This window comes from Leptopilina heterotoma, unplaced genomic scaffold (genome assembly GCF_015476425.1).
Source record: "Leptopilina heterotoma isolate Lh14 unplaced genomic scaffold, ASM1547642v1 Lhet_13, whole genome shotgun sequence".
Lineage (NCBI taxonomy): Eukaryota > Metazoa > Arthropoda > Insecta > Hymenoptera > Figitidae > Leptopilina > Leptopilina heterotoma.
Window position 1 is genome coordinate 1083067 of NW_025110848.1, and position 15878 is coordinate 1098944.

Here is a 15878-nt window from a genome sequence, read left to right on the forward strand (position 1 = left end):
AAAAAAAAAAAATAAAAATATAATCGGAGATCATTAATCAGCAGCCAATCCTTACACGCTACACAATTAACATAAATTATTAGACTTTAGATAATTATACAATTTGCGCTTAATCGTGCGCTCTTTTCTTTTTTTTAATGCCGTCACAAAAATATAGATCGCTTGGCGCATTATAAATTTTTCTATTAAAAAAAAAAAAAAATATTCGATCAAGGCCTGTTTGCCTGCGAAAAAAACGTAATATTATAATAAATGATAACACATCGCTCGTATTTTAAATATCGCTTCCTGAGGTCTTCCCGTGATTCAGGAAGTGTGGGTTGAGGAGGTTGTGGGGGGAGGGTTACGGGGGGGGGGGAGAAAAGGGTACGGAACTGGAAACTTCCGTTTTTTCCTCTCTCTTGTTTTTCCCTTTACTCTCTTTTTTCTCTTCTCTCTTTCTATCTCTCTCGGGACCTAATATTAAGAGGCTCACTTGGAGCTCTCTATTTTTTTAAACCTAATATTCATAATATATATTTATATATATATATAATCATTAATACATACACAGACGAATGCGTATGTATTTATTTTATTCAGCTCTATATAGTACAATTAAGAAATATTCGAAAAAAACATCATCGGAATAATCGGTGTTTCAAGGATTTTGGTCAGAAGTTGAAATTTCGAAATGAGAGATTAATTTTTTTTTCTTATTTAATCAATTCCTACACCTTTTGGATAAGAATTTTAAAAATTACATTTTTCTTTTCTCTTTTTGATCCTTTTTCTTTTCATTTCCGGTCATGACATAAACTCTCGCGCGCAATATTAATAATTAAAATAATAATAATTTTCTGCCAGATATTAAGCATTTGTTTAAGAAAAAAAAACTTTTAGTTAAAAACTTGAAATTAAAGCTTTTTTTTTTTGTTTGTTATTTTCAAGCTGGAAAACAATCTTAGAAATAATTTTAAAAAATTGATTATTATCAATTGTGTAAAAAATTATTGAATATAGACAACAATTTAAATAAATATAGAAAATGGGCTATTTTATATAAAACAAATATTAATATTTGCTCGGCAGAAAAAATTAGAAAAAAATTTCTCATTCTTGTAAGTATATATATATTTATATATTATATGTCAATCACAATAAATTTTTTTTTGTGTCCATTAAATTTTAGCGCGTAAGGAGAAACTAAAACACTGGGTGAGAGACACTTTGTAAAAGCAAATTATTCTCCTCTTTTTATAATTCCTACATGTGTGTGAATGTGTATGTGTGTGTGTGTGTAGGTCAGACTTATTTTTTTTCCAAAAAGGACAAAAATTGTTCAAGTCTAGGTGGGACCTAAACATATAAAAACATCGTTTTTGGTGTTTCTTTCTTTCTTTCTTTTTTTGTTTTACGATTAAATATTATTTTATTCAAAAATGTGATTCACATTATTATTGTTAAAAAGTCGACTTAGCGGATTACTTTGTCTGAGAAATACAAAATATATCTTTTTTCGATTTTTTTTTTATTTTTTTCTAATAGTGTTTTTTTCAAAAAAAAGAGAAAAATAAAATTTCTCAACTCACTACTAAAAACTATACATTTTTTTTAAACTCTTTTCAAGAGGAACAAAAAATAAATATAACGTTCTGTTCAAAATGATCACAAACACAAATAAATTTTTAATTTTCATGTTGCTGAGCAGACAGGCACATTATGAAAGTATTTTGGCAATTAATATACAGGAAATCTTATTCTCAAGAGTTAACGAATAAGAAATTATATCTTTTTTTTTATCATTTGCGGAATATTTTCGAAGAAAGAAAAAAGAATTCTTCGACTAGAAGATCAATTTTCAAAACGAAAAAGAAAACATCAAGATTTATTTTTTTCAAAGAAAGGAATTTAATTTTCTTTAATGATAAAAGATAAGAAAAATTTATTTTCTTTAAAGATAAAGAAAAATATCTTTTTTTCTTAAAAGAAGAAAGAAAAAGTTTTCTTCTTCTTTTTGTCTGTTGGCAAAATTCAATGTCAATTTGAGAGACATTGAGAAAATTCCAAAAATAATAAAAAATGAGAAAGCATCTATAAGAATTGTGTACGTTAGTTAATAATCTATTTGGGATAAATTAGAACGAACTAACACAGAAAAATTTGATGATTTGCTAGAAAAAAAAGATGCTAGAAATAATTCGCCATGCACATATAATTGCGTTCTCACTGTTGTTTGACAAGATTTCATTCAAGTCTCTAGAATCTAATAACTAATCTATGGATAAAAATTGTTTCTTTTTATCGATCAGCTCAAAGTCAGAAATTGACTGAGGGGCGAGGGGGTGGAGTGACCAATTGGCCAAGGGGTTGGTGGGTGGGGGGGAGGATGAGAGCTCGATGTGAAGTCTGTATAACTTTTTTCTTTTTTTTTGAGTGTTTTGAAAATATTTTTTTTTAATAAACATTACAAGCACACGTAACCGGTTTCAGCAGTTATAATTTTTAATTTTAACTTGATCGTTTTGCAGAGAATAATTGTGGGTTAGGACTCTACGCAAATCTCAGATGTATTAGCCGCTCTTCTTCCAAAAAGAAACGAAGAAAACTAATGCCAATCGTTATATATCTCCCTCCCACCCCTCCATATTCAATAAGAACAGTATTTCTTTTTTTTTTAACTAAAGTTTCACAAACTTTAATAAGTTTTTTAAATTTCTACAAAAATTTTCTCTTTTTTTAAACTTAATTTCCTTCTTTTTTTTATCAACAAATAAGACATTAAAAATAACTTTCTACAAAAAAAAAAATAATTTGTATTTTTAAATTTAAAAAAAAATTTATATATATATATGTAATATATACACACATTGTTCAAGTGGAAGAAAATGGGCGAATCATCTGACGATACGTGAATTAATATAACAATATCCTACAATAGAAAAAGGTCTAGATAATTCAATGATCATCTGAGTCGTGAACGCGTTGGCGTTTCTGCTGCGACTGTTGATGTTCAGGTGGTTCAGGACTTTCAACAATGGCAAGTGGAGCCGGTGAACCTGGCGAGCTGTCAGGTTCTTCATGAGCACGTTTACCCACCCCAACACCTGATTCAGGGCCAATAAAGCTCCCACTATAAATAAGAAATTAATGTCTAGATTATTTTGTTATTTTCACATTCTCATCGCATGAGAAATTCAATATAGAAATGTAAATTTAAAAACACAGGGATCACAGTTCCTTTTTTTTAAATAGGTTAAAAAAATTTGAATTATTTAAAAAAAAAAGAAATATAACACAAAACAATTTAACACGTACGTTAAAATTAATTAGAATTGATTTAAATTTCGATGGATGACAATTTAAATCAAAAGAATATATTTCAAGTAATTTAAATTAAAATTTCGTTGAAATTTGGATAAAATAAATTTTAAATAGATAAAAAATTTAGTTACATTGAAGCTTGAAACAATTGGTGTAAAAAGGTGAATATGTAACAAACTGTGATCCCTGGAATATCCTAAAATAGAACATAAATACATTGTACATTTAATTAAGATTATTTTTAATTAACTGATACAGGGTTTTGCTCTTTTCAAATTCCCTGACTTTTCCTGGTTTTTCAGGTTAAAAAACGGAATTTTTCAAGTTCTTTTGTTTACAATTTAATTTTACGCCATTTTGATTATTCTGCCATTTTTCAATTAAATATATATTAGAAATTAAAAACTTCAAATAATTAAAAAAAATTCCATTAAACTTATTGAGAAAAATGAATTCTATAGAATTCTTAATTAAAAGTATGAATAGTTCAAATTTTCAAAGATTTTAATTCGAAATTCATTTTTAAATCAATATTTATTAAAAAATTCTACGAGAATTCAATTATTTAACTGTAAAAACAAATATTTTATTAAACAATTGAATGTTTCTTAAAATTGAATTTTCATAAAGAATTTTATCAACAAATTTTTAAATAATTGAATTCTCTTGACAAATTTTAATAAAATTTTTAAGAATAATTGCGTTTTTCGAGAAATTTGATGAAAATTGTATTAAAAACAATTGAAATTCAGCCAAGAATTTTATTAAAAGTTTTGAAAATAATTGAATTTCGGAGAAAAAATTTAGGTATTATTTATAAAGATAATTGAAATTTTGATAAGAATTTTTGTAAATTTTTAAACATAATTGGATTTCTGCGAAGAATTTTATTAAAATTATTATGAAAAAAATTAAATTCTTACGCAAAGAATGTCATTAATATTTTTGAAAATAGGATATTTGAAAATTTGACTATTTCTTTAAATTTCGGTAATGTATCTCAATAAATAAATTAAAATTTTTATTTTACTTTAACTTGAGACCACTCTTATAATAAATGTAGGACAAAAAAAAACTTTATATGCAAAATAATTATAAATAAATAAATGAATAAATAAATAAAAATGTAATTAAATATGTAAAAAAAATAGTATGTAGTATAAAATAGTAAAAGAAAATGATTAAAATCTAGATAAATACCTATAATTATAAGTCGTTTGTACAATAACAGGCGCTGGACTATATTGTCCTGACGGAGACAAAGAATGCTCCTCCACTACGGTCCCAGGCACCAAATATTTATCTAAAAAAAATTTTCAATGAATTGTAATTCTATTTACAAATTTTATAATAAATTTTCGTTTCCTTCAAGTATAACCTCGTTAACTGTTAATATTAACTTAATTAAAATATATATATATATATATATATATATATATATTAATTTGTTAACGCAGTTATTTAATTTGCTATTTGTTTGTTTAAAATACAAAGAAAGTTTCAAGTCCGTTTTAAATAAATGTGAACAAAATAGATATACAAGTTGCTAAATAATATTATTTACTTATTTTATAAGAGAAACAAGTACTTTCTTTCTTACCTGAAAATAAAGAAATTCATTTAAAATTTTCACGTCTCAGAATATTTTCTATTCTAAAAAGTCATTCAAAGTGATTGAAATTCAGAAAAATTGTGATATTCATATTTCAGGAATATTATTTGTAGTATACTTATTTTTGTTAAAAAAATTATTTTGTAAATAAATAAAAGATAACAATACACGATTGTTTCCAAACAAAAATAAAGAAAATCTTAAAAATAAAAAATAGGTATGAAAATAAAAAATACGATGAAATAAATGTCCTGATCATAAAAAATTACGAAAATAATGCAAAAATGTTAATTTTAATTGATAAATAATTAAAAAGTATTAATTACAGGGATCACAGTGATTTTTTTTTACGTAATATTAGGCAAAAAAGGAGGATTCAAATTTTAAAAGGGGATTTTTCAAATTTAGTAACAAATTATTGTAACTTTACTTTTATTTCAATATTCAATGAATTTTACTTTATAAGTAACTTTTAGTACTTTATTTTACTTCGGACTTGGTAAAATTTTCTCCAAAATAAATGTAAAGTTTATTATTAAAAATTGTTATTTCTAGAATATCTTTCACTATTTCCAAAGCAAATTTCTTTTTAAAAATTTGAAAAGTTGTAAGTAGTAAAGTAAAAGTTATTTTATATTTTTTATTGCCTTGAATAAAATAAATTTTTAGTTTAAAAATCTGAGAAAATTGTAAAGACTTTTAAGTTTCAAAAGACTAAAACTTTTTCCAGTTTTCAAAGAGTTGCGATTTTTTCTTCAAAATAACTAAAAACTTTCTAGAATTACAAAAAACGACAATTTTTGTATTTTTTAAAAAAGGGGAAAATATCTATGATTTTAGGTGTTAGACAAAATTTTAATAATTTAAAGAGATAAAAATGGGAAAAAAATGGACTAACTGTGATCCACGTAATGGGAAATTTCTATTGAATTCTTTTCTGCCGGGAAAATTGCAAGAAATTACTCTTTAGAAATAAAAATCTCACCTTCTCTAGCTGAATCGTTATTAACACCATTAGTAACAACTGTAATTTGTTGCATTAAACGACCTTTGTGAGGAGGTGGAGGAGCATAAGGATGCCCTGGAGATCCTGGAGCTGATTGACTCGTGAGTTGTCCAGCTGGTGAAGGAACAGAGCTATCTGGATATGATTCCGGACCAGGTGAGCCTTCTCTACTTAAACATTCTGGTGTCATCAAGCCACTAATTCCACCGTGCGAAGGTGATGCTGGTGCACTCCTGTTTTAAATAAAATTCACATTAAAAAAACATTCTAAACATTGAAGAGACAAAAAAAAATAATGAAATAAAAATTCTCTTCATTATTTTTTTAATTATCTAAATACTGAAAAAAAAATTCTACAAATAAATATAAGTAAAAATAAATAAACCAGTCAAGAATAATTTCATTTCTCAAAAACCTCTGGAACTCGGAAATAAAGTTGTCGGTGCATCTAACTTCTCTTCAAAATTCTTCTACATATTTGGTATTGTTCCTTGCATTTTTATTTGCAATTCTGATCTTTGGAGGAAAGATATTTATTTTTAATAAATTAAATACAAATCGAATTCTAAATTTTAGAGGAAAATTAAAGAAAATTAAAGATAACTGCAATAATCATTAAAATCATCATTAAAATTTAATTTAACATTACTTATTTATATAACTTTTAATTAAATTTTAAATTATATTCATTTAATTACTAAAATAAAGTAAAATTAATTAATTTCCGACAGTCGCCGACAAAGAGGAAATGATAAATTAAAATAGTTTTCTAATATTAAATATTCATTCAAGTAAATTAATTAAAAAAAAAAAATGAATTTTTAAATGTTGATTCATTTCAAATATAATGTTTTTTCCAAAAAGATCTGCTTGGATCATAAAAAATCACAAAGATAAACAAAAAACGTAACAATTTAATTTATCGCTAATAAAACCAAATTTATTAAAATTGTTACTGTTCAAAATTTTTTATGAGTTATTTTTCTGAAAATACCAAAATGAGGAAAACGTTACTAAGTAAATAATATTCACTCTTTTTTTACTTTTTATAATAATTGCAAAACGTTTATTTTCCTTTTTTAAAGATATTAAGGTAGAATATTTTAAAAATTTTAATAAAGAAATTCGTAAAATGAACTTTTTAAAAATATTTCTAAATAATTTTTGAAAGACAAGTTTTACAATTACATACAATTAAGAAATGTCCAAAAAATTTAAATTTGATACATAAAAATCTTTTAAAAATTAATTTAAATTTAGTAAACTCTTTGAAAAATAATTGAAATTCGATAAAATTTTTTAAAAAAACTAATTTTTTGAAGAATTTTAATTAAAAATTTTGTATATGATTATTTTCTCCAAAATGTTCAAAATAATTCTAAAAATTTTATTGAATATTAAAAAATAAGAACGAAATAATTCAGAGAATTATTTTTTACAAAACTATTTTAATATTATTTTTAGAACCTAATTTTCATTAATTTTCTTTTTTTATTGAATTTACACTTGAAGATTATTCATTAACATTTTTAAGAATTCAATTATTTCCAAAATTTTCAATTAAAATTCTTTAAAAGTTAATTTTTAAAAATTGTTATAAAATATTTGAAAAAATTATTTATTTTCAATTAAATTTGACAAAATCTGACTCTTATCACTTTTGATAAATAATAATTACGAATTTGCAAACAAAATAATTCCTCCAGTTTTAGAGAAAATCAAAGTGTCAAAAAGTGATATAAAAAATAATGTTTTTAAAGTTTCAAAATAATTTATGTTTTTAATTTTTTCTTTAGTGAATAACTTGTGAAAATAAAAAAATTCATACTTTTGGAACAAAAATTAAAAAAAAAGGTTCTCTTGAAAACTACATCTAAAGTTTAAATGTGAAAATAAATAAAATAAAATTAGAACTTATATTCTAAATAATAGAAAAAAATTATTTTTCTCCGACAATGTAGTATAAAAAAAAGAAAAGAAGCGAACCTCGAGGAGAGTCCAAAGGGTGCTCTAAAGCAAGGAACACCACGTTGTCTTCTACGTCGAAATGCCTGTTCAATAAGTTTTGCCTCGGATTGTGGATCTATCCTCCAGAATGAACCTTTGCCCGGTTCCTCTTGACTTCTTGGTACTTTGATAAAGTAACGATTCAATGAAAGATTATGTCTAATCGAATTTTGCCAACCCTTATCGGCTGTTCGATAATATGGATAATTTTTCGTAATGTACGAATAAATGCCGGACAATGTTAATTGTTTATCCTGTGCCGATGCAATTGCTTGTACAATAAGTTGGGCATAAGAATATGGTGGTTTCGATTCATCTTTCGGTGGACTATAACGCGCTGACGTTCCATTAGCACCGGAACTATTACCACCGCGATAACGTGATTCGGCACCTGGTTCTGGACTCATCATTCGACTTGTACTCTGTCCACCCTCGTGTCTTTCGTTCGTCGAATTTTGTGGATCATTAGCAACAGCCGCCGCATAGGCAGCGACCATTTGTAAATCAGCCGATATATTTCGTCTACCTTGACCGGCACGTGGACTCGCTGGACATGAATTTGCCGCACTAATTGTCCCCGTTGGTGATGGAAATGGACTACTGTAACCAGTGTCAGGAATATTAATACGAAGTGGTGGCAAAGGTGCTCTCTGCTTTGGCGGTGAAGGCACACGAACATTGCCTTGTTCTTGTTCATCAACTAACGATTGAAACACGAGCCTTATGTTTGTACTCGGAAATCTGAATGTGCACCTGTAAAGGAAAAAATTTCTCTTGTAATCATAAATCATATATTTATATTATTTAATCTTCTTTTAAAAAAGTGACAAAAAAAAAAAATAAAAGATTGTTTTCCTCTCTAAAAAATTTAATTAAACTTGATTATCAATTATTACAAATAAATATATATCTCTCGGAAAATGAATCGTTAAAGATTTCCTAATATGGCAACAATTGATCACAGAATACCTAATTTATACTCATGATAAGTAGCCTTGAAAGTTATAAGAATAACTGGAAATGAGCAGCAAATTCATGGCTTTTAAGTTTTATGCTGATCTGACAAGGATAGATCAATAATATTATAATCAAGGGTAGTGTTTATTTACAGTTTAAGACAATTGAGTTTAAAGGGATTGTATATTTTCAATTCTCGTTATTTATTATTTACATGCATTTCTTTCTTTTCTGGAAAAAAATATAAATAAATCACTAAAATTAAATTATAAAAAAAATATCCAAATATTAAATAAAATGAAATGGGATTTAAATACAGAAGTAATTATAAAAGATAACAATTAAATCAATGTATGAAGAAGAGAATATCAACTATTATACATAGTGACGATATTCTGACGTAAGCGTCTTATTAGAATGTTTAAAAAAAAATTCTCAAAAATACACAGTTAACTCTTTTATGATTTTCTCGAATAAAAGATGATAATTAAAAATGTATTTGAGAAAAAATGAAAGCAAAAATGTCAATAAAAATTATAAGCTTGATACAATTAGAGCAAATACGTCACATTGTAATGTCAACTGTTTACTATTACTATATATTGTTTTCATCATAACTGATGACGTATACATGCAATTTCTTTGGTTTTATAACAACAAAGTTGACTATTGTAAATTAAATGTTTAAACTTTTATTTGAAATCTATTAAAGAAGAAATTATATAAAAGATTTAATCAGAACCAGTTTACATTTTTTCGTCAAACATGATTTGGATAAGCAAATTCAAAGTTCTTTTCCTAACCTCGAAAAGTGATTTATATTATTTTTTTTCTACTTCACTTGACATTATGTAAAACTAAGTACTTTATTATTAATACATGAAATTGAAAATTAATCAAATTAGGCAAGTATTTGAAAAATTTTAGAACAAAAAAATTGTTTATAAATATCAAAGGAATTGTATATATATGATAAATTTTTTCATAAATAAAAGTACTTTTTTCGAATGAATGAAAACAAATTATCGGGAAAATGTATGAACAAATAATAGTAAAAGTATAAATCTATTTCTTTTTTAATCATCTAAATGATGTTGATAAAGTCCAACAACCCGTTAACGTAATCTTAACGAATTCTTAGTCATTTTGTGCAATCTGACCATAACATTTTCGAGATAAATACCGGGTATCTCAGAAGTAATCATCATTACAAAACTTTGCTAACCTCTTCCTCCAAAAACACAAACATGACTAAAAGTGTTGTAACTAAGAAAAAAATGTTTCAAAACAAATCTTCTCTGTTTCTAAAAGTCAATAGAGACTTTGAATTTGCTTGAAATGATGAAAATTTATAAGGGAAGTAGGTCGACCATGAGGTGTTCAGGTGGCCAGGGGGGGAATCAGGGGGGAAAGGTCGGGACGACTCACGTCTTTGGCAGTTGAAAAGCGGGTGCTCCTTTACGTTGAAAAACCCCATCGACGAAAACTCCATTTTTGCCATTACAGGTCATAAAGAAGAACGGATGATCAAAAAAAACTTCTAGGTGCCGCCTGGAGATGAAATTAGAATGGCCCACATTGACGTCGACTTGGCCTTTACTGCTATTTCTTCCGATGGTGATACGTCGCTGGCGTACCATATACTCAAATTCGCGACCCTCGAGTCTTGCGATGGGTGTTCCCTTGGAAAAAGGACTCGCCGGCGCCGATTTAAGTGCGAGAAGCGCCCACGCGTCGCTTTCTTGCGTGCGAGAATACGTGGACATCGTGGTCGAGTGAGAGACAAAATTTTTCCACACACCACGGTTATGGCCGGCCCTAACAACACACCGCACCAAAGCAAACGACGACGAACGTGTATAGTCGCCCGATCACTGTACTTTGCCGCTCCCCGCAACACGCACAAATATTTTCTATCCTCCTTGTTTACCCACAATCTGAAACGTGGGTGGCCACCACGTGACACAAGTACCGATTGTACGCGCGAGCAAGCACAGCTTTTTAAACCACCTCCGATCGGACGTTATAATGCGCCTGCAATCGTCAAAAACACTTGGGATAAACACTCAAAATTCTCTTTCAATTAGATGTTAACAAAATTTTAAAGAATATCACAACAAAGAATACAAATCAACGGCAGTTGAGAACAACGGGGAGATTTTTTGATGTTACTAGGCGCACACATAGCGCTCGCGTCTTCTGCTGCTATTTGGCTACTAGCAGCAGGAAGTGAGGTTATGAAACGACTAAAGCAGTTTAAAAATGGCCGACATACTGGCGCGAAATTTTAATATTTCATTTTAATATTATTGTCCTTCAATCTATATTTTACAAAAATTCTCCTATTATCAAGAATTTATAATTAACTACTAGCTCATTAATTATTCGATCCAGAAAAATAATTCCAAAAGTATTTTATTAAATTTAATAAATATCTAAATTTAAAATATTTGTGATTTTGATTTCATCAGTACTTATGTAACGAATTATTATATCACTTTTAATAATATCGATCTTTAATTTGCCAATAAACTAATGGAATTTATTTTAAATCAAGAAAAATGATTTTTAAAACAATTCATTATCATAATAAATAAACAAAAATTTTCTGTTTATATTTTTTTTTGTTTTGTAAACTAAAAATGTGGATGGGAAACAAAGACTAAATTTCTGACATTTACGGAAATTTCTCCTAATCGTAAAAATAAACATTAATTAATTTCCATTTAGACGAAAAATTATCTATGGGAATTGTAATATTTGGAATTATTTTTAAAATCAAGGAATAACGTGTTTTTTTCTTTCAATTTTTTATTGTATTAATAAAAAATTGGAGAAAGTAAAAAATTGTCAAATCTGTCAGTATGGTAATTTTCCTTAAATTTCCTTATTGACTGTACTTCATGGATTTCATGTGGGTAAAGTTCCCTGGTTGAAAAACAATAAAACTTGGCACGTGGTAAATATTAATTTATTGTGTAGATTAATTAGTTTTTTTTAAATAATGAATACGACAATGGACGTGCCATCAGACGAGGAGGATGAATTAAAAATTCAACATTTTCATGAAATGGAGTTAGATGACAGAATTTTAAAAGTAAGTAGATGTAAAATGACTAAAATAGTATTTTATAGGTTATGTCACGTTTTTTTTAAAAATTTGTTTTGGAATATTTATGTCTTTTTTTGTGTTATTATTTATTTTATTGATGATTATAGTTCAATATTTCTGAAGTAAATAAAAAATGAATATTTACTTTTTTGTAGGTTTTAAATATTTATTTTAATTTATGATAAATTGCGTGATTCTTTCGGTCGTAAATCATTTTTTAGTGGATTTCTCCAAATATTATTTTGTAGTTTTTTATTTAAATTAATTAAATTACTGTATGTTTAGAAAAAAGTATTTTAATTAATTAGATTTGTGGTTAATTTAAAAATTTACAGGCAATCGCAAAATTAGGTTGGGCCGAACCGACCCTGATTCAAGAGAAAACAATTCCACTTTTACTGGACGGAAAGGATGTTTTGATAAGAGCTCGAACTGGATCGGGTAAAACTGGAGCGTTCGCAATTCCTTTAATTCAAAAGATATTGACTAGAAAGGAAAATCAGAGTCACCAGGAAGTGAAAGGACTTATACTCGCGCCCTCCAAAGAATTATGTAAACAAATTTCTCAAGTAATCGACGCATTGACGACAAAATGTTCACGAGAAGTGACAAAAGTCGATATCAGTCCACAGGAAGATTTAAATGTTCAAAAACCATTGCTACTCAGATGTCCCGATATTGTTGTCGGTACTCCAGGTCGAACTCTACAGCACATAAATGCCGGCAATTTAAATTTAAAAAATAGTCTCGAAACATTAATTATCGACGAAGCTGATTTGGTTCGTATAATTTTTAATCTATCTAGAAATTTACTTTATTTATTTTTAATCTTTTAATTTATTCTTTTCCTTCGTTTGATTAATACATAATAAAAAATATAATTTTGGACGAATTATGATTTTTGACGAAAAAATAATTCTTTATTTAAAGGTATTTTCCTTTGGCTATGAAGACGAAGTAAAGGGTGTATTGAAACATTTACCAAAAGCTTGTCAATCAATATTGGCGTCTGCAACTTTATCCAATGATGTTTTGACTCTGAAAAAATTAGTATTACATAATCCGGCAATTTTAAAACTGGAAGAACCGCCTCTTGCTCCTCCATCGCAACTCGCTCATTATACACTTGCAGCCGAGGAAAATGATAAAGCTGCGATTTTATACGCCCTCTTGAAGCTTCACTTAATTCGGTAATTACAATTTAAAAAAAAAGAAATAATAATACAAAAGTAAATAAGAAAAATTAAATAATTTGAAAACAATTAATCGAATAAATAATAAAATTAAATATTTCAGGGGAAAAAGTATCATATTCGTAAATACAGTGGATCGTTGTTACAAGTTAAAATTGTTTTTAGAACAATTTGGAATTCCAACTTGTGTCTTGAATTCCGAATTGCCGGCAAGTTCGAGATGCAGAGCAGTCATGCAATTTAATACCGGAACTTACGATATTATCATTGCTTCCGATGAACAAGCACTGGAAGAAGTAAATTTCTTTTTTTGAATAATAAAATATTTTTTTAAAGCAGGATTAATATTTAAATTTTTCTTTATAGCCCCACGTGGTGAAACAAAAGACAAAACGCAGGAAAGACAAAGAATCTGGAGTAGCTCGTGGTATTGACTTTCAATTCGTTTCGAATGTGATAAATTTCGACTTTCCTTTGGACGTGAATTCTTATATTCATCGGGCAGGTCGCACAGCTCGTGGAAAAAATCAAGGATCTGCTTTAAGTTTCATATCAATTCGCGAACGAGAACTAATGGAAAATGTTGACAAAGAATTAAAACAGGAATATGGTCGTGAAACACTTTTTAAAACTTATCAATTCAAACTAGACGAAGTTGAAGGCTTTCGGTGAGTTTTTTTAAAAATTTTATATTAAAATAAAAATTGAATAATTTAAAATAAATTTCAATTCAAATTTTCTTTTTGAAAATAGTTATCGAGCCAAGGATGCGTGGAAAGCAGTTACAAGAATAGCAGTACGAGAGGCACGACTCAAGGAAATCAAACAAGAAGTATTGAGTTGTGAAAAATTGAAAAGTCACTTTGAAGAGAATCCTCGAGATTTACAATGTCTACGACAGGATAAAGCATTGCACACAGTTAAATTGCAACCGCATTTAAAAGATGTACCCGAATATTTAGTGCCGAATTCATTGAAAAAATTAGTTGGTCTAGGAAGAAGAAAAAGGAAGTTCGATCGTAATCTCGCAGCATCTGGTGCGACTGCAGCAAAATCAAAATTCGCCGCAAGATCATCAAATCCATTACTTAGTTTTAAATTAACTAAAAAGAAGAAAACTTAAAATGTATTAATTTTAATTAATATAATAATTGTAAAAAATATACGAGTCTTATATTATACAAAAAGGATTGTGTACAAAAAAACATTTTTTTTCAATTTAATAAAAAATGAAAACAAAAATAAAGTGTGACTAAAATTAATTATCTACTTTTACGACTTATTTTCGTTATTAATTATTTTCTTCGGTTTGAATTTCTCTCGAATTCCATCGTTGTCACCCTCACGATTTCTCGCCAATTCAATGGCGTAAAATTGTATTCTCGTTGTTAAAATACTATTAGTTTCCGTGTAACCATCCTTACAATTTGAACGCAAAAGAGTGCCAAAACTATATTCTTCAACGACATTTTTAAAATGCTCGCAAAATGGTCTCCATATTTTTTTTCCCTCCTCAGATTTTAATTCGTCTTCATTTATCACGTCGACTTTGAGATTTGGAAATGTTTCGCGAAACGTTTTGTAAATTTGCTCATCGTGAGGTGTTAATCTCAGTAATTTTGGATCCACCGAACACAAGATCTGTAATTTAGAAATTAGGAATATAATAAAATTCTATTTACTTTAAATTTTAAATTAATTAGTATTTAGTATTTAAAATATTTAAAAATCTATCGGGCATTAATATTTTTAATTCTTAAAACAAAATTAAATCTCAAGTTTTATTTAAAAAATTATTAATTCACTTACGTTAAAGTAAATTTCAGCGTGCTCGAAAGCTTTCATAGCCCACATCGCTTCCACAGAAGGCTAAAATGTAAAAGAAAAATTAGTATTTATTTAATTATTAATAAAATTGTAAAATGTTTTCACTCACATCATTATCGAATTCTTCGGCAGGTCGAGACAAAACACTACTGCCAACCATTATTTGATCAGCTGACTGAAAAATAAATTATTTTTAAAAGTAAAACCTAATTTATGTCTAAATAATTATGTTTCATTTACTTATAAATAATTAAATTGCATATAATTAATGTATTTACGTTTATTATAGACAAATTTCGTTCATAACCTCAAAAATAGAAGTTAAAAGAATACTGCAATTTACTTAAAAAATACATATCAATAATTAAAGAGTTAATAAATTAACACGTAGTAAATGCTTTTTATATTCTGATTACATTTATAATTATAAATTAATGCTTTAATAAAAATTTATTTAAATTATACTATGTACTTACAACGTTTCCGAATTGAGCCATTTTATTAAAATTGAAAATTGTCCGTTTTAATTTTTAATATAACAAATTAACAATCCGTGAGACTTAATTATTTATAAATTTATCAAAAAATGTAAATAAAAAAATTGTATTTACGTTATTTACTAATAAAAATACAGGAAAATTAATTATCCATGTGCAAATAAAATATTTAATTTATAAGAACCCGTTTCCAAAACACGATTTTTACATTGCACATGCGTCACATGCGTCACGAAAATGGAGCTCATTGGTTCCTTTTTGCCGCGTAAATTTGAATTTTCAAATGAGCAACATCTATTTAAAATTCGCGCCAATAAAACATGGTGGATGCATTTTTAATGAAAAGAAATTCCAAGAATTTTTG

The 15878-nt window shown here is 27.2% G+C and overlaps 3 protein-coding genes across 3 annotated transcripts; 1 reads left to right on the forward strand and 2 right to left on the reverse strand.

The window, feature by feature from the left end:
* Positions 1–2263: 2263 nt before the first annotated feature.
* Positions 2264–11105, reverse strand: LOC122512894 (forkhead box protein K1). Its single transcript, XM_043629028.1, has 5 exons — positions 10314–11105; positions 7908–8681; positions 5901–6154; positions 4504–4606; positions 2264–3112 (listed from the first exon to the last, which is right to left on the reverse strand). Exons 1-5 carry the CDS (start codon positions 10649–10651, stop codon positions 2938–2940), a joined length of 1644 nt encoding a protein of 547 aa, XP_043484963.1. The 5' UTR covers positions 10652–11105; the 3' UTR covers positions 2264–2937.
* A 678-nt stretch (positions 11106–11783) lies between these two features.
* LOC122512927 (probable ATP-dependent RNA helicase DDX56) lies at positions 11784–14405 on the forward strand. The gene is made up of 6 exons (XM_043629072.1): positions 11784–11982; positions 12333–12776; positions 12928–13187; positions 13294–13486; positions 13557–13858; positions 13944–14405. Exons 1-6 carry the CDS (start codon positions 11890–11892, stop codon positions 14311–14313), a joined length of 1662 nt encoding a protein of 553 aa, XP_043485007.1. The 5' UTR covers positions 11784–11889; the 3' UTR covers positions 14314–14405.
* An 11-nt stretch (positions 14406–14416) lies between these two features.
* Positions 14417–15571, reverse strand: LOC122512928 (protein PBDC1). Its single transcript, XM_043629073.1, has 4 exons — positions 15494–15571; positions 15127–15192; positions 15000–15059; positions 14417–14831 (listed from the first exon to the last, which is right to left on the reverse strand). The coding sequence occupies exons 1-4, from the start codon at positions 15512–15514 to the stop codon at positions 14463–14465; spliced, it is 516 nt and encodes a 171-aa protein (XP_043485008.1). The 5' UTR covers positions 15515–15571; the 3' UTR covers positions 14417–14462.
* Positions 15572–15878: the final 307 nt, after the last annotated feature.

Coding starts and splice junctions, on each gene's coding strand:
- LOC122512894 (XM_043629028.1), bottom strand. CDS start 10,651: ATGTCCACGTATTCTCGCACGCAAGAAAGCGACGCGTGGGCGCTTCTC. Junction 8,682..10,313: donor GCTTTTCAACTGCCAAAGAC/GTGAGTCGTCCC, acceptor TTTCCTTTACAG/GTGCACATTCAGATTTCCGA. Junction 3,113..4,503: donor CAAACGACTTATAATTATAG/GTATTTATCTAG, acceptor TCTTATTTATAG/TGGGAGCTTTATTGGCCCTG.
- LOC122512927 (XM_043629072.1), top strand. CDS start 11,890: ATGAATACGACAATGGACGTGCCATCAGACGAGGAGGATGAATTAAAA. Junction 13,188..13,293: donor TTGAAGCTTCACTTAATTCG/GTAATTACAATT, acceptor TAAATATTTCAG/GGGAAAAAGTATCATATTCG. Junction 13,859..13,943: donor GACGAAGTTGAAGGCTTTCG/GTGAGTTTTTTT, acceptor TTTTGAAAATAG/TTATCGAGCCAAGGATGCGT.
- LOC122512928 (XM_043629073.1), bottom strand. CDS start 15,514: ATGGCTCAATTCGGAAACGTT. Junction 15,193..15,493: donor TGGCTCAATTCGGAAACGTT/GTAAGTACATAG, acceptor TTTATTTTTCAG/TCAGCTGATCAAATAATGGT. Junction 14,832..14,999: donor ACGCTGAAATTTACTTTAAC/GTAAGTGAATTA, acceptor TCTAAATTACAG/ATCTTGTGTTCGGTGGATCC.